General features: G+C 45.1%; 2 protein-coding genes across 5 annotated transcripts; both read right to left on the bottom strand.

Annotated features, from left to right (window-relative positions):
- Positions 1 to 28: 28 nt before the first annotated feature.
- On the bottom strand, positions 29 to 8,289 carry LOC136508410 (mitochondrial import inner membrane translocase subunit TIM8). Its single transcript, XM_066503077.1, has 2 exons — positions 8,149 to 8,289; positions 29 to 403 (listed from the first exon to the last, which is right to left on the bottom strand). The coding sequence occupies exons 1-2, from the start codon at positions 8,194 to 8,196 to the stop codon at positions 215 to 217; spliced, it is 237 nt and encodes a 78-aa protein (XP_066359174.1). The 5' UTR covers positions 8,197 to 8,289; the 3' UTR covers positions 29 to 214.
- Positions 8,290 to 14,775: 6,486 nt separating this feature from the next.
- LOC136506779 (uncharacterized) lies at positions 14,776 to 21,582 on the bottom strand. Of its 4 annotated transcripts, none has more exons than XM_066501665.1 (7): positions 17,587 to 21,582; positions 17,317 to 17,484; positions 17,038 to 17,214; positions 16,794 to 16,967; positions 16,275 to 16,433; positions 15,906 to 16,085; positions 14,776 to 15,841 (listed from the first exon to the last, which is right to left on the bottom strand). In XM_066501665.1, exons 1-7 carry the CDS (start codon positions 21,487 to 21,489, stop codon positions 14,831 to 14,833), a joined length of 5,772 nt encoding a protein of 1,923 aa, XP_066357762.1. In that variant the 5' UTR covers positions 21,490 to 21,582; the 3' UTR covers positions 14,776 to 14,830. The 4 variants fall into 4 exon arrangements, with proteins under 4 accessions (XP_066357762.1, XP_066357763.1, XP_066357764.1 ...); XM_066501666.1 differs by having other exon boundaries at positions 14,776 to 15,835; XM_066501667.1 differs by having other exon boundaries at positions 15,906 to 16,079.
- Positions 21,583 to 23,352: the final 1,770 nt, after the last annotated feature.

Below are 23,352 nucleotides of genomic sequence, written 5' to 3'. Positions count from 1 at the left end.
CAAAATGCACAGATTTCTTGGCCTCCGCTAGTACCAGAACATTTTTTATTAACACTGACAAGGCAACGATAATATTAAGGATAACAATAACAAAACTCGTGCTGCATCAGAACTTCAGAATTCAGAAGACAGGTACACCATTTGGACATTCCTGAGGATACTACATATTGTTCCGTTGATGCAGAGAAATGCCTATGTGTATATGTGTGTGACTTCAGCTGCGGCCGGTGAAGCGTTGCATGGTCATCATCTTCACTTCAGCGAAGCGTTTTGCACAGTTGGACAGGCACGAGGTCTCGCTCCTGCTGAAGCTGCTCCCGACGCTCCCCGTGACGCATTTGTCCCAGCAAAGAAAAGTCAGCTTTGCCACCAGCTCGTTTGCCATGGCCTTTGTTCTCTCCTCCTGCAAAGCACAAAAACAGTAGTAATTTTATTTTCATCCAACCATCAATCACCATGCTAATGCTAGTACGGATGTACATTTCCAAAAAGGTACTAAATGGGGCTTTTGTGCATTGTAGATGCTACAAAAGATACATATATTGATTCCTTGAGTATCAAATGATTGCAAGTACTCAGTTTCTACACAATTAATATAAAGAAAATCATATTAATTGTCCCTGAAGCAAGTATTCTTCTTCAATTTTGACACTGCCACCAACTTTCTCCCTTAGGCTAGAGTGCATAACTACAGAATGCAGAAAGATTTTCCTGCACGTTTTGAATTAAACCAGTGAAACAACCTAGTGAATTCCCACAGATATGTTGCTTTTACAAGGTTTTTTTTTTCTGAAAAAAGCTGCCTGCAACTCGCATTTAAGAAATCAGGGTTGCCACGATCCTCCCTACTTGCATTTGATTCCTTATGTTTGAACACGCTGAGTTTGATGTTATTAGACACCAAGCAACTTCACACGTCTCACTAATTCTATGGGAAGATATCTGCATAATTCACATACTGAATTTTTACTCTACAAACCGCAAATCATCCATACCATTCACTGAAATAATATGTAACATCGTACAGACTCAGAACCAGGATGTAGCAAGGCAGCTCCCTTGTATAGTACTATCATAGATGTTTTTTTTTGAACCAGGAAAACAGCAGAGGAAGCCCCCACTGTAAGATTTTATTAAAACACAAAAACAAAAACTGAGCCAAACAAACAGAAAACACTTCAGCTAAGCCCTAGCAAGGCTAGAACAAGAAGAAAGACAAAGAACCACTAAACACAAGAATCAACCCACAACCCAGGAGAGAAAAACAGATCGCTTGTTTTAACAAGAAGAAAGGTTTTCTGGTACTGTAATCTTCCTCATCAAGTTGCTCATGTATGACCATGTAATCTTCAACTGGTTCAGGAAAGATTTGAGCTCTTTCCTCTTGCATTTGGTTGTTTCTCATGTTAGCCTGAGAGCTTTTGTTTTTCCTAAACTTCATTCTGTAGTACACCTTAGTAATTGGGGTGGTTCTTGTTACAATCATACTAGTCTGATGCCTTTGGACCTCCAGTACAGGCATAGTGTTGTTAGCAGTCCTTGGTTCTAGAATGTTGCCCTGACTTGGGATTGATACTGTAATGTTCAGAGAATTGATTCCTAAAGCAGCGAGATCAATGCGGATGATGGAGTCTGGGACGGCCAGACTTCCTAAAGGCCTTGAGCCTTGAATGTTTAGCTGATTGTTCATTATCTGGCCAGAGACCAGGATATTAGTGATTGCTTCCTTCTGTACTCTGTCATTCTGCTCTGCAGTAGTCCCAGGTTTGGCAGGCACTATTGCAAAGTTGTTTGCAATCTGAGAGTTATATTCTTGAGCCCTCTCCTGGTTCACCAGCGTGCTGTTCTGTTCTAGGTTCAGTGAATCCAATCATTTCGGTACTTTGCCCTGCCCCAGTATGGAAGTGTTGGGAAATGTGGATCAGGGAGTTTGAAATGTTGAGGCTTCCCATTATCTTGTTGGAGGCGTCATTGCTTTGGTTGACAATTAGTTGCCTTAGCCCATCAGCAATGAATTTTGAGATGGCATGTCTCTGATCAATGACCTTGTGACTTTCTGGCAGCCTGTTGATGTTGCTTCCTGTTGTGACAGTCAGAGCTAGAGGATCAGTGACCTGCTGCTGATTAACTTGCAGTTGATCTTGGTTAGTTTCAGACGTGTTATCGATCACAACAGGCATTGGAGAGTTGCTGATTGCAAGAGCTTGGTTTTGTTGGATCCCAGCAAGTTCAGCCACTAAATTTTCTTGCTCATCATGCTGCTTGTCAATAGAGATTTTCTTTTCATTGCCCTGTCCAAGCTGGAGAAGAGCAGGAGCAGCATGGCATGAAGCAACATCAACCATCACAGCATAACCTTGTTCCTCTTCCATAACACTAGAGAGAATACAATGAGTACAATCATGGGAGCCGAGCATAGAGTGCACAGCGTCATCAGGTGCATTGGGCCCAAGGGACCATTGAATATAATTTTTTCTTCCTTCTCCGCCATGGTCTTCACCCGAGGGTTGTGTGCTGGGCTTAGTGGCCCATTTACGCTTGAGGTCTGATCGTCTCTTAGCACAGTAACGAGCACGATGACCATAATTGAAGCAGTAACAGTGATTACAGATCGGACGACTAATCACGATTAATCGTGATTAGTCGTCCTTATCGTAAAAAGGTGCTCGATAAGGGTCCTCGATTAGTTTGGACCGATTAGAAACCTTATCGTCCGATAAGTTGCGACTAATCACAATTAGTCGTCCGATCAGACACACATGACGACTAGTTGGGCCAGTATATTCAGCTAAAGAATTCGGCCCAGCTAAAGAATTCGGCCCACCTAATAGCTGGCCCATTAGGGTAAGATAAGAGTGAGTGTCTGAGTGACGACTGACGAGTGAAGGAGCTGGCTGCAGCCGCCACACACGGCACATTTCTCTCTCGCTCTGGCTCTGCTCTCTCTCGCAGCTCCGTCCGCAGCGGCGCAGCTCCCTCGCCGGCGCTGCTCCGTCCGCGGCCTGCAGCTCCGTCCGCCGGCGCAGCTCGTCCGCGGCCTGCAGCTCTGTCCGCAGCGGCGCAGCTCCATCTGCAGCGGCGCAGCTCCGTCGGTCAAGCGCCAAGGTGCGGACGATCTACGAGAGCAAGCTCCTGGAGCACGACCCCGAGCGCCACCTCGCCTGTCTCCTCCCCTGTCTCGCGCGGATGGCGTTCACGAACAAGGACTGCGGCAAGGGCGAGCGCGAGGCACAGTGGGCGGTAGAGCAGAGGGCACTCCACGGCCTGAACCAGCTCGCCACCTCCTCCTCCTCCGACCTTCTAGTCTGCAGCTCCGTCCGCGCCTCTCGCCAGTGTCCGCAGCATCAAGATGAGCCACCACTCTGCCTCCTCTGCCATGTTTACATATATTTACATCATAATATATATAGTATATACATGGTCGATCAGGCCATCTAGGCACAAGGACGACTAAATGTCCGACTAGCCGATTAGACCGATTAGGACCGACTAATCGTCCCTTATCGACTTATCGGTGGTCATACGACTAGCCTCGATAATACGATCTGAAAACATTGAGCAGTAAATACAACGAGTCTCCCCCCAGCAATCTTTAACAAGATGAGCCGGACTTAAGCATCTGAAACAAAGGTGAGTTGCATGATTTGGGAAAAAACTAAAGCGTTCACCCTGGGGAGGAGACCAGACATTAAACCTTGCTGACGGCTGAGTATTGGCGGCCTGATCGAGATTGGTGTTAATGTGGAGATCTCTTTTAAGATTTTGAAAAACCTTCTGGATTGGGACATCAGTCCGCCTAGCTGTCGAAGAGCAGGTATACTCGATAGGAGCATCACCATGAGTAACATTAGCAGCATCCCACACTTGGTTAGCAAGAGAACCAAAACCTCTTTCATAATCTGAAGAAATTGAAGATTTCCTCAAAACATTGCAGGAGTCCGTCGTAAGCGAAAATAGCACCAATCTTGATCATCGACGAAAGCTCCTTAGGACGAGATTTATGAACCGGAGAATCTTGGATAAGCTTTTTATGAAAAGAAACCCTCTTGGCAGATATCTTGCGTTTGTTTTTATTGATCACAGCTGACCAACTTTCCTTCTCTTCTTTTTCCCATTTTTTGTGCTCGAGTTTCCAGTTTTCACCTCCATCACGCCACATGTGGAAGTAGATGTCAAAGTGATCAGTGGTAATCCTCTTAAGGGCACGAACCAACAAACCCACATGCTTCGAGGCAACAGAAAAACGGAAATGTCGATCTTGCAGATAGGAAACATGAAATCCAGCAGGAGAGCCACCCAGGCAACAGTGAAGAGCCATAGCAACCGACTCTTCAGTCAAACGAAAGAGGTATCTTCGGAAAACCACAAGCATGAAGAACGAACCATCCGGAGACGATGATGGGTGATGCACCGAAGAAGAGAACTTGTGAAGGACTTCAGCTTGGAATCTCTTACCCGGAGAGAAATCCCAGTCGTCGACTAACTCCGCAAGAGCAGGATCATGCTCAAGTTCGAGGAGAGCGCCAGGGGAGCAAACCTGCCAAGCCATGGAGGGGAGCTCAACTCCAGCGAAGGTCTTGTCAGGGAGGAACGGCAGCAGCACCAAGCAGCCGCAGAGCAGATCAGTAGCAGCAGATCAGCACCGAGCAGTTGCAGAACAAATCAGCACCGAGCAGAGCAGACCACCAAGCAGCAGCAGAGCAGATCAGCACCGAGCAGAGCAGAACTGAGCACGTCCACACCACCGAGCAGCGGCAAAGCAGATCAGAAAGAGCAACTCGTAGCAGAGAACCGCACCAAGAGGTGGCCACCGGACCAGAAGTAGAAGCCAATGGCGACAACGGAAGATGGAGTCCGCGGAGTTGATTCGCCAGATGGGTGACGACGGAAGCTGCAGATGACCCACATCGGCGCCGTGCCTTCCCCGTCTCACTCGTGTGGAAGTAGGGGCTCCACCGCGGCCTTTCTATCGCGAGGTCAGGCCGGCCATGGCGGTGCGGGACGAGCTCCAGGGCCCAGCCATGGGGCTGCACGACGAGCTCCAACAGGGAGCTCTATGGTCCGGCCATGGGCGCACGGAGCTACGCGGAGCGACTTACAGGGCACGGCGCAGGGTCGCGCGGAGCAGCGCGGGTCGCTGGAGTACGCAGCGCAAGCCGCCGGCACGGGGCCGCGTGGGCCGCAAGGCAGCACTACGCGGCGGTGCGGGGGCGGGTGCAGGGTCGCGCGAAGCAGCACGGGCCGCCGGCACGGGGCCACAGAGTGGCGGGGCGGAGCGGGGAGCCTTTCATTATCATAGATGTACTTGAGGGTGAGGATAGTTTAAATTTGAACAACTAGCTTGCTATACAAATCATCTCTCTGGTAACATTTATGGTCTATGAGAGCAATTTATTATTCAATGAGTCCACGCGGTTCATATTAAATTGCGCTACTAATTAAAGGTTATAACTTATAATGAAACAAGTCAGGGGCCTCCTTGTTTCAGGTAGAAACTTTGTTATGAGAAAAAATAATTATTGAGCAGTGCCATTCAGGATGAGCGAGAATCTTCAGACAGCAGGTAGGCTGTTTATCAGTATAGGGTCAGGAGTGGTTATTGCTTGTACACGTAACAGGTCAAAATCCAGTATGCACAGGTTGGCTAACATCCATTTTTTTTCATTGTAGAATGGATTGAAGACCCTTTTAACAATTGAACCAGCTTTGGAATGATGGAAACCCCCCATTATCAAGAATCAAGACACATCACTTACATTGCACATCCATGCAATGCAAAGCAGTGATACTGGATACTTCATCAGTAGAGCCATTGAATACTCCTAGGGTTTTAGCATCAGCTGCATATGAATACAAACTCCTGGCACACCTCTAAACCCAAGATTCAGGGGCATTCCAGCTGATAAGAGATTCCCTTGGTTCTATTATTATCCTAGAAATTGTAGAACAGGACACTGAGGAATAATAAGGCTAAACAATGGAAAAGGGGTAAAGGCAAATACCATAAGGGCATTACTGGTTCGCACAGACAAACAAACTAGTACCAAGCTCAATCAATCATAAATATGTAGCATTTACAAAGTCTTTCTAAAAAAAGGCTGGCCAGAATCAGGGGTGCTAGCAACCTTTGCCCCCAATCTGCAATGCATGTTTATCAAGCAACCTCTCCAAACATGTCATGCCTTCATTGTCCACACTTGTATTGGATTCCTTAAGTGTGAACATACTGAGTTTGACGCTAACAAACAACAAGGAACTTCACACATGTCTGATTAATCTCAATGGAACGATATCAACATAACACGCAGTCTGAATTTCTACTCTACTGCCAACACATATACAAACCGCAAATCATCCATATCATTCATTGAAATAATATGCAGTAATAACATGGGATAGACCTAGAACACGTTTGTGCTTGAGTTAAATTCACAGGAACAGGATGTAACAAGTCGGCTCCCTTGTATACATATATACATCATAGGTGCACTTGAGGATTTAGGATTGTTTAAATTTGAACAGCTGGCTTACTATATAAATCATTCATTTCTCTTGTAACATGAGTCTAAACTCATGTGACTCATGTTACGGCCTGTGACAGTGAGAGCAATTTTTATCATTCTATCAATGGGTCCATAGGTTGGTTTTAACTTTTAACTTGCGTTTGAAAGAACCATAGTCATTTAACAAAGGTTATGTTATGGTCGGCACCACGTATCACCGTAGAGGACGGCCCAGCGCGAGTGGTTGAGGGACAGCGCGCGTGATTTCTCCGTAGCGTTCGGTTTGTTACCAGTTTGTTAGAGTCAGGAGTGATTTCAGGAATTTGTTATCAAGTTTGTTAGCAGCGTGGGACAGTACCTATATAGGCCTAAACATTTGGAATTAATGATTTTTAGCCTGGGATTGGAGATATTCTCCCCTTGGGCACCCAGCCGTCCTGTTCATCGCATTCCTGTTGTCGGGCCTGCGGCGACGAAGACGGCGCCACCAGTCCGCCGCCGCCGTTCATTCTCACACGCCCTCCATTCTCCTCCCTACTTCCTGAGGTCCAAGACACGCCATAACAGGTTACAACAAAACCAGTCAGCCATAGTTTAGGTGATAGAAACCTTTTGTTTTTTAGGGGAAACAATAATGAGTCAAGCAGTGTCATCCAGAGAATTCAGACAGGGAGGCGGTTTATGAGTACAGGGTCAGTGCTATTTATTGTTTGTACACAAAGAAATAGAAGATGTTTGTTTCCATGGATGGAAACGTAAATGATAAGGAAATCAGATCACACGGGGAGCAGCAGGGGGATCTTGATTCCCGTGATTTGTTCAGTTGCAAAAAAGTAAGGGAAACCAAAAACGGCAGCTGCTGCGCAATGCGATAAAGCTTGCGGAGGGGCGGTATCAGCCGTAAACATGTCCTTATCTGATTGTGGGGTACTCCATAACGGACCGAGCTGAACCAAGCAGCTGTATCACCATCTGATCCCCTCCATAATCTAATTAGGTTACATTTTGCTGAACCAAACGCCATCTTAGTAAAATCAAGTGTGCAAAGGTTGGCCAATATCCAAAATTTTCATTGTAGAATGGATCCAAGACCCTTTTAACAATCAAAGCAGCTTTGGAAGCATTGAAACCCCCCAATATCAAGAATCAAAGAAACAACGCTTGCATTGTGTGCAAAGCAGGGGTACTGGATACTATGCCACAAGTACAGTCACTGAATCCTACTAGGGTTTTAGCACCAGTTGCATGTGAATACAGCTCCCCGACCGTACACCTCGGAACCCAACACTGAGGGGGGCACTCCCGCTGTTATCGCAGGAACTGTAGAACAGGCCAGGCAATGAGGAAAAGGCGAATTCCACAGAGGGAAAAAGACTACTGGTTCGCACAGCAAGAAGAAACTGGTACTAGGTTTAAGCCGCCGAAATCAAACACAAATCTTTCCAGCTACCACCACGGTGCCGCGGGCATGTATATACATCGAGAGCAACATCGTCGTCGGCTAGATCAATCAAAGAATCCGACAGGGAAAAAAAAAGAAAAACATGTGGGGGTGGGGATTAACGGATGCGCCGCCGATGGGTATGGGATATTGCGATGAGTAGCAAGAAACCATCCATTAGGTGAAGCGGAGAGGAGCAGGTACCTCGATCATCGCCTTGAGGCGCGGGTTGTTGAGGGCCGAACCATCCATGGGTCGATGTCGAATCTACTGCTCTGCTCTCTGCCGGCGTGTGCTTGCGGGTGGTGGAGAGACAAGGCTGCTCTTTTTTTTCTTTCTTTTTTTCTCTTCTTTTTAGCATGAATGAAATCTTGGCAAGAAAGAAAGAAAAGAGAAGGCTGGCTAGTTGGGCCTGCTTATCTGGACTGGGCTGGATCTGGCCCACTGGATTCCTCCACCTCTTTCTCTCTCGAAAAGGGACCAGCCCGGCCAGCTTCTTCTACGGTCTAAGCGTGGGCTGTAACACCCTAAAATTTACATATTTTCAAAATAGTTTAAAATAATTTATTTATGTATTTTGTGAGCACTTAAACTTACAAAAATAATAACTTTTGTTAAAACTAAAATTAAATATAAGGTCTAGCTACATGTTTGTGCATACATGCTGCTGCATATTCATTTTGTGATATTGGGTTTGATCAAAATTTTAAAAGAAATTAAATTATATTTGAATTTGATTTTGAAAAACGTGTTTAAGAAAGTTAAAAAGGAATCTCCTTCCCTCCCTCACTCTCCCTGGCTTTCGGGCCCACTCGGTTTTTCTCTCCTGTGGCCCATCTTCCCCACAGGCCTGCACGCTGACAGCCCGGCTTCCTTTCCCCTTCTCTCGTGCCCCCGCTCATGGGCCGGCCCAGCCGGAACGCAGGCCCGCTTTCTCCCTTGCTCCGTTCACTAACATCGCGGCCCCGCCGACTGAGTCGCTGACGCCCCGGGCCCACATGTCAGCCGCGTCTCCCACCTCACGCTTGTTGCAGAACCGGACTCTGCCCACGCCCGGAGTCCATCGCCGCACCATTTCCTCGCGAATTGGCATGCGCCCGAAGCCTTCCCACCTCTTAAATAGCAGCGTCGTACCATGACGCCTCCCTACCTAACCCTAGCGCAAGTCGCCTCGTGCTAGAGCCGCAGCGCCGCCGCTTGGATCTAGGACGAAGCCATCACCGCTGTTGATGCCTTCTGCTGCCCCACGTTCGTCAAAAACCGTCAGCCGAGCTCTGTGCCGAGGTTGCGAAGCCGTAGGTGCCGCTATTTTTCTCCCTCTCGATCTTTGCTCGTTGCTCACCGCTGCCGAACCCTCATAGGAAGGTTGTCGCCGCTCCGTTGAGCCCCACGCCCTCGCTGTGTTTTTTCCAACGTCAAGAAGGCCCTAGGTGAGTTCACCGTCTTCTCCTCTTGCTCCCTATGCTTTTCCCGAGCTAATTCATGGCCTCTAGGGCTGTTTTTGCAATCGTCGACGAATTCTTCGCCGCCGACCATGGCCAGCCGTCGCGCCTGGCACTGTTTCGCCCGCCGGCGACTCTCTCTTCCTCCCTGTTTCTAATCTGAACCGTCCAGCGTGGATCTAACGGCTTAGATCTCACCGTACCCTTTCGCCTGCTACTTTTGCTAAAGGGACCCTCTGTATTATATAAATAGAACATGCAGTCTATAGCGTATTCACAGAATATGTTTTCTCTTTCAAAAAGCATAGAATTCTTCTGTTAGATTCAAAATACGTTTTCCTAATTTACAGATTTGCCACTGATTTTGTTTTGCCATAAAATCTTTGTTTTAACTCTGATTTGATCCGTTCAAGTTGCGTTAGATTCGTAATTGCGTAATCTACATGTTTATACTATTGTTAAGTATGTTTTCAAATTTTGAAATTTGAGGTCAGATTTAATTTATTATTTTATTAAAGGAAATCTTATTTAGTTCATAAATTCTTCGTTTTAGCTCTGATTTTCGTGATCTTCACGTCTTGTGTTCGTAGCGAGACGTAAATTCGTTTTACAAACTCTTTATCTTGCTTTTATGCTAGTGGTGTACTGTTCTAATCTATAGTCTTTGTTTGCTATGCATGGTTGCTCTGGATGCTTGTATGCTGCTGTGATTATCGAGTATAGACAGTGAGCAATTTATGGGTGATCAAGAGTACTACTTTAATGAGCAGGATCTGCAGGAATACTTGGATCAAGGCAAGCATAGCATGGGATCATCTTTGTTACCTATTCACTTTAATAATTAATCCATATTTGCATATATCGCCTTGATAAGGATTTTCTAGAATTGTACTTATGCCTTGACTCCTATAGGATATGCATTGGGTAGCTTTGCTAGTGCTCAACTAAACCATGATCTTATAACTTGACTATGGTATATGCAATAAACATTAAAATATGACTTTTTAGCAACTTGGAAAAAGAGGGCTGAAGTGTTTAGCTACTTTCTAAATACTTTAGATTTCTCTCCCTAAGGACTTATATGTAAGTGATCATCTGGAACTTATAGTACAGTTGTGAGGGCCACATGGCTCTGGCTTTAGTCAAGTATGAGGACTTCTTCTAGCTTGTTAGTGGTTACCTTTATGGCGCAAGAGGGGCTTGTCGAGACGGGTATAGGACAGTCTCTACTCTTATGTGTATAGCCATGAAGGAATTATGCCATTCGGCATGGGGGTTCCTATATCTGCTTGCTAATTGGAAACCTAGCGGTCCTACCTTGTTAGACGAACCTTTGAAATGCTTCATAGTGTACCCTACCTGCTCACCTTGAAAGTGTTTTGTGAGTTATAAACCAGGGCATATGGGTATCACGACTCATAGTGAAAGTGTACAACCTCTGCAAGAGTGTAAAACTATTATAACATACATGCTCACGGTCGCGAGCGGCCTTAGAACCCTTATGGAATAGATGATCACTATTAAGTAATTGTTTTTGCTATATATTACTCATGTTTACATTGATCATGTATTTTACTTTGGGATTAAAAATAATTTATTACTACTCTTATGCTAAAATTATGACAACTAAAAGCTAAATGTTGTTAAACCTGTGTCAAGCCTTTGAGCCTCATGAACCCTATGTTACACTTGTTGAGTACGAGCTATACTTACGCTTGCTTATTTTCATTATTTGGATAAAATCCCGGATGGGTAACAGATTGCAATGGTAATGACGACTTTCCTGAGGATTACTAGACTTGTAGTCAACCAGTTGACGTCCCTGTGCTATGGAGCTTCCGCGAGAGAGTTATCTTTATACTTTCGCTGTATTTATGTGAAGACTATGTCTTATTATTCGTAATGTAATAAACACTTGTGATGATACTATCTATAATTTATCGGCTTATGTGTGTGACTGATCTCTAGGCGCATATAAGATTATGCATCCCATTTTATCCTTAAAATCAGGTGTGACATGGGCCCAGCCCAGAAATGGAAGGAAGAAATGAATGGAAAGAGGAAAAAGTCCATTTTACATTCATGAACTATCTCCGCAATATTTCATCGTCAGTGGGTGCTCCAATCTATGATGAATGTTTCTCTCTATGGCAGGAGTTTGACGCTATCTCCATTGAGCGCTGTGATCGTGAAGCAAATAGTGCGGCGCATGAAATAGCTAGGTTAGCTTTATCTTTAAAAGAGCATTGTACTTGGGTCGATGAGCCCCTAGTTTTATTTTTCAAACATTGGTGAATGATGTAATTTTGTTTGATAATCAATAAAGTGCGCCGCATGGCTTTCCTAAAAAAACTATCTCCGCAATATTTTTCTCCTTAGACTATTACAATTATTCAAAGTACCTTCCTAACATGGTTTGAGGTAGTTTTGAAGATGCTTTTGTCCCTTTTTTTAGTTAAAAATCCAATAAATGCTTGATAAGATTTTAAAACAACAGAAAATGCCTCTAAGTTTCTAAAAAACATGATAAAACCCTAAATATATATTAGGATACGACAAATCCAAATAAAATGTTTAGAGCTCATGAAAATATCTTCTAAATGTTTCAAAACAATATATTTAATTCTAAAAAATGTCCAAAAAACTATATTTTTTTAACATTCTAATTGATGTCTAAACACGTTTCAAAATACTTTTCATGACAAAAAAATAATAATACACAACTAGCATGAATGCGTAGCATGAAGGCATTCAACATTAATGTATGTTGCACTCATGCTAGTCGTGTCTCATATTTTTATGTGCAAAGTTTTTAAAAATATGTTTATACATCGATTAGAATGATTTGAGAATTTTTTAGATTTTTCAGGATAGTTTTCCATTTTACTAGAGATAAGTCTAGTTCTTTAAAAGATATTGTCATGAGCTCCAAATATTTTCACTGGATTTCTCGTATCCCAATCTATCTCTAGGATAGGATATTTCTCAAAACTTTTACTAGAGACATTTTCCATGGTTTTAAAACTTTATCAAGTATTTACCAGAATTTTTTAACTTTAAAAAAGATAGAACCTCCAGAATCACATGAGGTAATAACTTGAACGGTTTTGAGAGTTCATACACTCGAATGTGCCATTCTAAAGTTCGAGGAGAAAAATTCAACTAGAATCAAGAAGGTAGAATGAACTTTTTTCATGAAAAGAAAGACCGAAGCAAGGTTGACTTTGGTGCAGTGCAGCGAAATCAGTAGCAGGCCAGAATTTTGCCGTTTTGCCAATTGAAATGTTGGGCTTCTCCCATTTGCCAACGATAGCCACTTCAAATTTTGTTGCAAGTTTCCCATTTTTAATTCATTCTTTTGCCCTTATTACCCTTCTGCCATTGTATGGCCATGTGAATTGACAATCTTAAGCCTTATTCTTTCACAAGTGCCGGAGTGATGGAACCTGGACGACGACACCTTTGTCTCACGCTGAAACAGTGAGCAGAGCCTAGACAGCAAGCTCGCCTTCTATTAGTTCTCTAGTTCTCTCCTCCAATAAAGAAAATAGTTCGCTCCTCCATGATGGTGCTTAACAGCTAAACTCACAGGAACACGTGAATGCTGAGTTGTTGACAACTAATTAATGGGCTTCCACTTCACTTCTAGAACCAAAATGAGCTTCGCTTCACCCACCCAGCAGGCTCTCTAGAACCAAAATGCTACGGGCTGGACTAGGACTCTCTAGCCATTGAAGTTCAGCGAAAGCATTAAAGCAGTCTATTCTTGAACGAAGTTTTCTTTTTCTTGCATCCATTTACATAATCACTTCTTGTTTGCAAATTCAAGTTGGCAAATGTAACACAAAATACCAGCCATGCATCGCCCCTCATATGTACCACATTACCATTTCCATGAAACACAACACAGAGGAGACAAGAATCCGAAAATTGTCTAATATAAGAATAAGAAAATTGTCTAATAATAACCCATCTGCAATACATGGGAAAGGATTGGATTGGATTGTAACTAAGAGAAACTTAACTAGAGGTCAAGGAACATCTCGCCAGTAAGGTGACTCCAACATCACAAATGTGAGCAACAGTTCTTTTTTTTTGGCAACACATATGCAAGATATTTTCTAGTAGCATAACTGTGAGCAAATAGTGCCTGTTCCAACAGCACTTATGTGACCAAAGCTGAAAACTTTCAGCATCATACAGGCGTTGCATGTTCCAGCAGCATACATGTGACAAAAAATGCCAGGTTCAGCAGCATATGTGTAATGCGACCACAAATGCACAATCGAGCAAGATTGTTATCAGCTTATCAAATGCTAAACACTAATAAGTTTAGAATCAAATCAAGTTTCAGATGTCATCCACAGTACAAACTGTAACCTAAGCATGTGCTTCTCAATTTTTTAGTTCGATGCTAGGATACAAGATTTTGTACCCAAGAGAAATCTCATAAGCAAAAAACTGATTTCTAATGTGCGATCAAAGTAAGTAGTTGTGAATGCATAAACATACAACGCAGTTCCTAATCTTGTACTGCATTTGTACTAGCTGACCCATCCAAGACCTAGTCTTTAGCATAACAGTAAAATCTTTATATTTCAGGAAAAAAGAGCTTCTTTCAGACGACAAATCCATACAGTAAACTTAACTAGATCCATAGGCAGTAATAATCAGATTTTGATTTTGAACTAATAAACTCTGATCTATCTATGAAAATAGTAATATGTGAGTGTTTTCTTGTCAGAAATATGATCAAGATCAGGTACCTCTACCTTATATATGGTGCACAGAAGTTTCAATTTATCTGAGCTTATAGTCAATATCTAGAAGCTAGACAGCAGACCTACCATAAATTTGAGCTAGTAACACCTTGGGCAGCTTAGTTATATCATCAGGCATAACCCAGACATGTCCTAGCCTTGTACACCGTCATCCATTCAAGCATTCAGTGTAATGGGAGATTGGGAACAACTGAGCCTGACATTTGCATCGGAAATTCACCAACAATGTCATTTTTCTACTGGATTACTTTACACATGGACAAGACGCTTATATTATTTGAGGATAGAATGCAGGACCTTGCTTTGCTGATCTTTAAAATCAAATTCACCTAAGGCCCTGGTAATCAGTGTATTACCGAGTTTGTTGTTTCGCTTAAAACTCTCTTTCTGCTTAATGAAATACGCGTCGAAAGGCGTCGTCTCAAAAAAAAAATTCACCTAAGGCCCTGTTTGGTTCCCAGGAATTGAGAGGAATTGGAAAGTAATCTAAATTATCTAATAATGAAATGAGAAGCACTTTCTATATATTGTTATCAAATTTTCAATTCATGGGATCCAAACAGGCCTAAGAGTAAAGCAATCTGACTTCCAGGAGGTAGTCGATGGGATAGAGAACTTGCATGGATTTGTGTTTATTTCACAAATTTTAAATCCGTTACAATTTTAGAAGGATGGTTTGTGCAAATGTAGCATTTGTTGGTTCAAACTAGATCTGGACTTCACCTCAGAGTGATCCAAGTTCATCCCTTGTCTCTCCATGCTACTAACTTGTGCCTTGAGTACTCTGATCTCCATTTCCATCCTAGATTTCTCAGCAATTCGAGAATTTTGAACATCTTCTAAAATTTGAAGTGCATATTGTTCTTGCCTCCATCGAGGAGTCTCTTCTTGTGGACTTGTAACCACTAACTCTAGTGCACGGTCCCTTCCAAAATCCCTTGCACTGTCTCGCAAAGGCACTTTGATCTCCTTGCAAGATGAAATTGGATCCTGAGCTGCGTGCCGAGAGTGATACCCAACACTGGTTGCATGTACCCTGTTTGATGGTTCAGCATGAATTCTACCCAATGATTCCTTGATATCTTTTAGATACATAGACCTGGTGTTCTGTGTTCTCTTAACCTCTTCACTACTTGGCTTGCCAAATTTGATGGAGCGAACTGTGTTTATTGAATCAGAAGTTAACCTTTCGCAGCCTTTTGCTGATTCAGCAGGCCATCCAATATCATTATCACCCCGTTCATCCATATTTGAAGGAGCAATCATAAACTCTGCTGAGGTCTGATGTTTTCCAGAAGTTTTGTCATTCTCCCTAAAAATGGACATCTCGGTTCCATTCTCCAAACTTTCTTGCTTAATTTTTACCAGGTTTCCAGGCTCTTGTGGAAGAGCTCCTTCAGGCTCCTTTCTTGCAGATTCGTTTGATTCAGAATCTTCGACTTCTGTTATAGAGTGTTCTTCAAAGGGTGCTTCCTTTTGCTTGTTCTCAGACGAAATTTTAGACCCAGGTACATAGACAGCTTCTGTTGTAAGAATAGTTTCATGAGACATTCTCATGGCCACATCAGGATTCACTCCTTCACATTCAAGTGCATCAATGTCAGTTGAACCTCTGTTTGTGTTTTCATCTACCACTCCCTGATCATGCTTCTCCTGCACTGCCTCTTCCTGTGACTGAGATGCATCAGCTACTACAGACAAACGGAAAAATTACAATCAAAACGCAAACTGTGCTCACCTTCTCCAAACTTGCAGCACACTGGTTGAGTGTTCCCTCTCTTAACCCAGCCATGCTAACCTCCATAACAGTCAAATCACATTTCAATTCACCAGTATTAATCATACTAGTGTCTTCCAAAATCCTCTTCTCATTCGCATGTCCAACTCCATGGTGCTGCTTATCCTCCCTTGCCTGCAACTGTAGAACAAGTTCATCACAATGAACCATATTTAGGCCCCGTTTGGCAGGTTTTATGCCAGCTCCAGCTCCTATTGGAAATGGCACTGCAGCAGGAGCCAGACCCCAAAATGAACTAGGGGCCTGCTGACCTAGGAGGAGCTGTGCCAAACGATGCTGCGAAGATTTAGATTCTGAAAATGTACTTGCCTCCTCTGTGTTGCAGTCCTTGTTTAGCACTGGATCACTAACATCCACTGCAACTCCAGAGGTACTCACTCCATCACCACCAAGCTTACAGGCCTCTTCATAGGATACTCCACTTCCATCTGTTACTTCACACTCCACTCTTTCATCCATTACCTGGTCCTGCAAAAGAGTATTATCAAGCTCCACTAATCTATCACTCCCCTGTCCCAAAGAGAATGTCATTCTAGCTTTTGTCCTAAGTAAAGCCATCTTAAGTTTGACCAAGTTTATACAAAAAAATATCAATATTTATGGTATTAAACAAGGATGATTAGATTCATCATGAAATATCTTTTCTTAGTATACATATTTGGTCTCATGAATATTGATAATCTTCTCTATAAACTTGGTTAAACTTAAGTTACTTTGACTAAGGACAAATCTAGAAGACTAGAACGATACTCTTTGGGACAGAGGGAGCATAAAAATAGAAAAGATAGGGCAAATCAAACAAAAGAGTTATATTATAGGTGGACTCACTTCTTTGTTATTCAAAATTTCTTGGTTTTGTATTCCTTTGGTAGGCTTGACCTTGGTATGAGTTAGACCATTTTGATATTGCCCGCAGACAAGAACGTCTGCATCTTCTAACATATTCATTTTGTTATTTTCAGTTGTAGTTCCTAAATTGTGTCTTTCCTCCCTTGCTAGTTGCTGCAAACAACCATATTTCAGGAATCAGATAAGGTTACCAAACAAAAAATAATTTTGCAGGCACACTCACTTCTTTCTGGTCCAAACATTCTTGGTTCTGTAATCCTTTGGTAGACTTGACATCCTCCGTACCAGTTGAGTTAATTTGATATTCACCACAAACACTCGTACCTGTATCTTCTGACATATTCCTTTTGTCATTTCCAGTTACCGCTTGTAGATCTTGTCTTTCATCCATTGCTACTTGCTGCAAACAATCAAATATCCTGATTTAGATAAGCTGTGGTCTCAACAAAATTATAGCAATTAGAGAAGGTGATCAAGGCATATATTCTGCAGCCATGCTCACCATGTCCACGTCCAAAATTTCCTGGTTTTTAATTTCCCATGCAGCATGAGTTTCATTAACATTGGCTAGATCAGAATTTAGTCCACTATCCAGCGTGTGGCTGCCTTCCACTGTTGTTGCCTCCATGTTGTTGTGTATGATTCTGTTGTCCTGTTCTAGAGCCACTGCCTGCAAAAAAGCATGGTCAAATTAATTAGCAGTTAACAGAAGTAAAGACATCTGCAAGCGCACCTCATGCATATTCAAAAAGATCTTGTGGTTAGATACTACCTCAATCTCCATAGCAGTTGCATCAGATGATGGATCCCTCTGATTAATCAGTTCAACATCCTGAACACATGGCTCCTCAATCTTGCCTTCATGAAAAACTTCCATCTTATCTTCTCTTAACTGCACAGTAACTGAACTACATGGCATCTCAGTATTGATTAAATTATTTGAATCTTCTACCACATCCTTATCATTGGTTGAGTTATTTGAATCTTCTGCCACATCCTTATAAAACTCCTTTTCTTGTGCTTCAATGGTTTCTCCATGAATTTCCTCAGTACCTGTCCTCTTAAGTCTCTCGCTTTGTCCATCCAACTGCTCGACTAGAGTAATTTCATTATGGCTATTTATACCTGTCTCTATCAATGATTTTCTGTGTCCATCTTCTGTCTGTTCTAGTACAAAAGCATCACTGGTATTCTCCATGTCTTTCTCCATTAACACCTGGCAACCCTCTGCTTCTGCTTGTTTCAATTTATCAACCTCTTTGGACTGATCTACAACATTCTCTGATAGATCCATGCTATCAGCACAGGGCTTTTCCTTGGTATCCTCCTGAATCGGTGCCTCATTTCTTAATTGTTCATACTTTACTTCTTGAACTTTTGTAGCATTATCTTCAGTTTCTTCCTTCGCCAGCCACCTAGCTTCATCCTGTGTTAGTGGATCTATTTGCGTTATGCCCTCGGATCTATCAATATCACTCTCATGCACATTGCGTTTTTCCAGTTCTGCATTGACATCATGAATTTCCTTGAGTCTACCATCAGTATCCTCTATTGGCCCACGAGTTCCTTCCAATCCTGTATTTTCTAATTTGGGAACATTCTCAGACGTATTATTTGTACCCTCTTTCATTAAATCTCCATGAGTTTCCTCCAATCCTGTACAGTCTAATCCAGGAACATTTTCAGATTTGTCTGTATCCTCTTCCATCAAATCCTTAGAATCTTCCACTTTTGCAGGCTCGGCTTGGGAGACTTCTGAAGGTTTCCTATCACTTGTATTCACTACCAGTCCCCTAATGTTTTCATCTTCTGTGTACCCAACTTCAGGGACATCTCCAAGCTTCTTATCAGAATCTCTCTCAGTTAGTCTCATAGTGCCATCGACTTCTTTACGCTCTACTTCATCAATTTTCTCAGGCACCTCAGAATTCAATTGTAAATGCAACTTGGCATCTGCTGTGCCCATGTGATCGACTTCAGAAAATTCCTCATGCTCCTCGGCACCTCCCTTTGCTGAAGTACTAATTTGTTCCAGTTCTGCTTCTTCTCCTTGTGCAACTTCCATGGGTATATCTTCGGCATCTTTATTTGCTAGATAAGGATGTTTATTGAGTTCTGCATTTTCTGGTTCAGGAACACCCAGGGGAGCTGGACTCATACTATTGGAAGTTGCTACATCCTCCACTGCTGGATGAACTATCGTTTGCTCAACATCATATTCTGTTTCCATAAGAACGATGTCTTGCACACATTCTACTATCTCTAGTTGAGGAGATTCATGGGAGGTCTCCTTTCTCTCTTCCTCACCCATTCGACTGTTTTCTCCAGCAATCTCTTCTACACAAGGAATCTCCTTCTGTTCCTCAACAAAATCACAAGATGTATTTTCATAATCATTTTTGCCCGAATCGCCAGCAACATTACTATCTTCCATTATGTGAGATACCACAGGACATCCAGCAGAATCATTTGTAGGCTGAACTGGAGCGGCCTCCTCAGGTAAAGCCACTGCATCATGAGAATTGTTCATAACACCTGCATCAACTTCATGCTGGCTCTGTGGCACAGCTTCAGTTGCTTCCTCAGCAGCCCTTCCAAATTCCTTTGGAACTGCATTTCTTTCATCTGCCTCCATTACAATTGCTGTGTTGTTTCCTGATGGATTCATCCCTGTAACACAAATAGCTCCCTCTATTGCAACCTTTTCTTCTACTTCTTTTATGACCGGAGCACTAACTTCTTCAGATCTATCAGATACACCAGTAGCTTCCTTCTGCTCCTCCATTACTGCAGTGGCTCTTTCTTCTGCCTTATCTGGGATAACAAGAGATATAACCACAGGAATTTTAACTATTTCCTCCTCCAGTGTTGCAGGGACACCAGCTTCAGGTTCACTTGGGATGTCTGGAGGCTCATCAACCATGAAGTTTCCTCTCTCTCCTAGAGCCGGGGTCATGTCATTATCCATCAATGCTGTTACAGGTGCAGTTGTTGTCTGCTTCCTTGGCATAAGTAGCACAATATCATCATTGGTCGTTCCAACATTAGGCAACAAGGCCTCCTCCGATCCCATGTCACTAGTGGTGTCACTAATCTCATTCCTCGCAGTTGGGAGCCAATCTGACAACTTAGTATCATACAACTCTTCAAGTTTGCGCTTTTTGTCAGTAGTAGGAGATACACGGGCCTTCTTCATCCTCCGCTCCTTCTCAGCCTCAGCTTCCATGGCCGCTGGTGTCTTTTTCACCTTGCGCTTGGAAGGCTTCCACTCTACTGGAGCACTTGATGCTGCTGCATCAATGTGAGAAGGCAGAAGTTGCTGCCTCCACCATTGGGCGTACCATGCTGTGATCCCAGGTTCAGACTGAGGGATGAAGAAAGCCACATTCTTACCCTCCAGCTGGTAGGTCTGCCAAGCAATCGCCCAATCCTGGTTGGCACGGTGAACATCCCCGGGCACATCTTGGTCCAGTCCAAACTGTCTGGCGACGCGGTGCGGGAGGTACTGCTCAATGCAATCCATCCCCACGAGCTCACAGGGGCGCAAGAAATGTGCGAGCGATGTCAGTTCATCATTCCCGGCTAGATCACTGCTGTGAACCCACCCAGTGTGCTCCATGGAGCTGACATAAGGCTGCCACACAAAGTTGTAACCTGTGTTGAGGGCCTGACGTATCTGCGCCGGGTTCAGCTTCCTGCTCAGATCATGCCACCGAGCGGCAAGCGGGTCGCCCGCCACGAGTGGGTTCACCTTTGTTGGCCTGAGGGCAGGGAAGCGGTCCCACATCCAGAGCTGAAGAATGTGGAGGGGCGAGTAGACGGATAAGGAGGAGAGCATATCGGCGTCGCCTGCGGTGGTGGCGGCGCCCGCGGCGCCGAGGAAGGCCTTGATCTCGCGGAGGTCCCGGTAGATGGAGGCGAGGACGGCGGGGGCGAGGGCAACGCGTTCCCCGCGCGCGAGGCGGACGGCGATGGGGAAGACGGCCTGGCGCATGGTGGACTCCGGGTGGCCCGGGAGGACGAAGCGCGTGAGCCAGAGCGCGAGGAAGGCGGCGTGCTCGAAGACGGGGTCGGCGTTGTCGTCGGCGGTGAGGAAGTGCTTGACCCAGGCGGAGTGGTGCGCCTTCTTGCAGGCGCTGCGGTTGAAGCCGAGGCGCACGCCATTGAGTGCGGCCTCGTCGGGGCGCCACTGGGGCGGGAGCGGGGCCGGGGCCGGGGCGCCGAGGGCGGGGAAGCCGGCGAGGACGGCGACGTCCTGGAGGGTGACGGTGGCCTCCCCCCAGGGGAAGGCGAAGGTGGCGGTGGCGGGGCACCAGAAGGAGGCGAGGTGGAGGACGGCGGAGGCGTCGCGCTTGAAGCGGAGGGTGGAAGCGAGGACGGCGTCGTGGATGCCGAGGTGGCGCCAGAGGCGGGCGTGGAGCGGGCGGAGCTTGGCGACCCAGTCTTCCCAGTGGCGCGGGATGCCGAGCCAGCCGCGGAAGGAGAGGCGGTGCTCGGCGGATGCGGCGGCCTGCGGCGGGGGCGGCGAGCGGAAGGGGGGAGGCGGGGGCGGGGGAGGCGCGCGGTGGAGCGGGGGGAGAAGGTGCGCTAGGCGGGGCGCTGGCCCCTCATCCATGTCGAGGGGGACCTGGTGGACGAGGAGGAGGACGTCCTTGTCCCCGTCGTCGGAGGCCATGGCGGCGGCGGCGGCCTGGACTGGGTTTCGGGAGTGTCGGATCACATAATCAGACGAGACGAGACCACCTGCTCGCTCCTGATGGGAATACGATTTTCCTCTTTTCTCTCCTGTCAAAATAACGAAAGTCAATAATAATGAAGTAATAAGAGATTCAGAGTCGCCCATTCAATTTCTGATACCAGCAGACAGACACGTGTCTAACAAAACTTACCTCTCTGTTAGTGCACCGTTTGGATCCTATCATTCTCAAGAAACTAATAGCATGTTCATTTGGCTGTGGCTTGTCCTAAATGATTATAAATTTTTAGTTAGAATAGTATTTTTCTCTCATATAAATCAGCCAGCATTACTTCTTCACGAACCAGCAACGATACGAACCAGCCAACCGAACAGGCTGTTTAAAATCTACTTAATAGATTAGGTTATTTGGTTTGTAATTTGACGTTCCACAACTTTCACAAATTTATGTATAAGCTTATCTCAAATTCATTGGATAAAAGATGAAAATTGATTTTGTATATAGTCATGTTGTGTTTCTACTCCACAACTTATAATACGTTTTTCAACTATCTTCCCTATAATAAAAATGCTACATATAAATATCTCCGGTTAACAATAATATATAAATGTATTCCATATACCACTATATTAATTTAATTAATATATGTCTAAATCATAATTATTATAATGAATTTAATTTCATAGATTCAAACGGTCCTTAGAGAAATAACATTTTCTTTATATAAGGACACATTATTATATTATAATAACTAACATCCTTATGCCGTATGGATTCGCTGCTCTCCGATGCTTGCGTGCGATTTCATCTTACCAATACCAAAGAAAACTAGCTGCACGTATATTAAACTGTCGCCGCGTGGTACTGCAAATTAACCGGACGCGTGCCTCCTCCAGAACTGTGGAGATTTAACTTTTTATTATTATAATAATTGACATCTTCTGAGATATCACTTTAACGGCTGGCAATACGAATTTAGCACGCAACGAAGAGATGAGATACATAATTGCTACTTTTGCACTCGTGGTACGCCAGCGCGTCAGTCCAGGTGGGATCCGAGACAACATGGGGTGACAAATGACCGCAGCTACCCCTGCCCTCTGCTGCATCATGGCGGGGGCGAGCTCCCCATGGCCACCGACGCCGAGCTCACCATGGCAGCTGGAGCCGAGCTCACCGGGACAGTCTGCGTCGCTCCCCATGGCCGCCAGGGCCGAGCTCGCTCGCGACAGTGCCGGGGACGAGCTCGTCGGGGTAGCCTGCGTCGGGGGGCGAGCTCGCCATGACCGGGGCTGAGCTCCCCATGGCCATCGGCGTCGAGCTCGCCATGGCCGCCGGGGCCGAACTCGTTGGGGCCATCTGCGTCGGCACTGAGCTCACCATGGCCGCCGGGGCCAAGCTCGCCCGCGGCCGTGCTACTCTCGTCATGGCCGCCAGGACCGAGCTCGCCCGCGCCTTGGACACTGGGGCTGACCTCGCTGGGGCAGTCTGTGCCGGGGACGAGCTCGTCGGGGCAGCAGAGGCCGAGCTCGCCCGCGGCCGTGCTACTCTCGCCATAGCCGCCAGGACCGAGCTCGCTCGCGCCTTGGACACTGGGGCTGACCTCGCTGGGGCAGTATGTGCCGGGGACAAGCTCGTCGGGTCAGCCTGCGTCGGGGGACGAGCTCGTCATGACCGGGGGCGAGCTCCCCATGGCCACCGGCGTCGAGCTCACCATGGGCGCCAGGGCCGAACTCGCTAGGGCCGTCTGCATCGGCGCTGAGCTCGCCATGGCCGCTGGGGCCGAGCTCGCCCGTGACCGTGCTGCACTCGCCATGGCCGCCGGGGCCGAGCTCACCCGC

Source organism: Miscanthus floridulus, chromosome 15, assembly GCF_019320115.1.
Source record: "Miscanthus floridulus cultivar M001 chromosome 15, ASM1932011v1, whole genome shotgun sequence".
NCBI lineage: Eukaryota > Viridiplantae > Streptophyta > Magnoliopsida > Poales > Poaceae > Miscanthus > Miscanthus floridulus.
The sequence above is the reverse complement of the archived record's forward strand: the minus strand, read 5'-3'. Positions and strand labels throughout refer to the sequence as shown.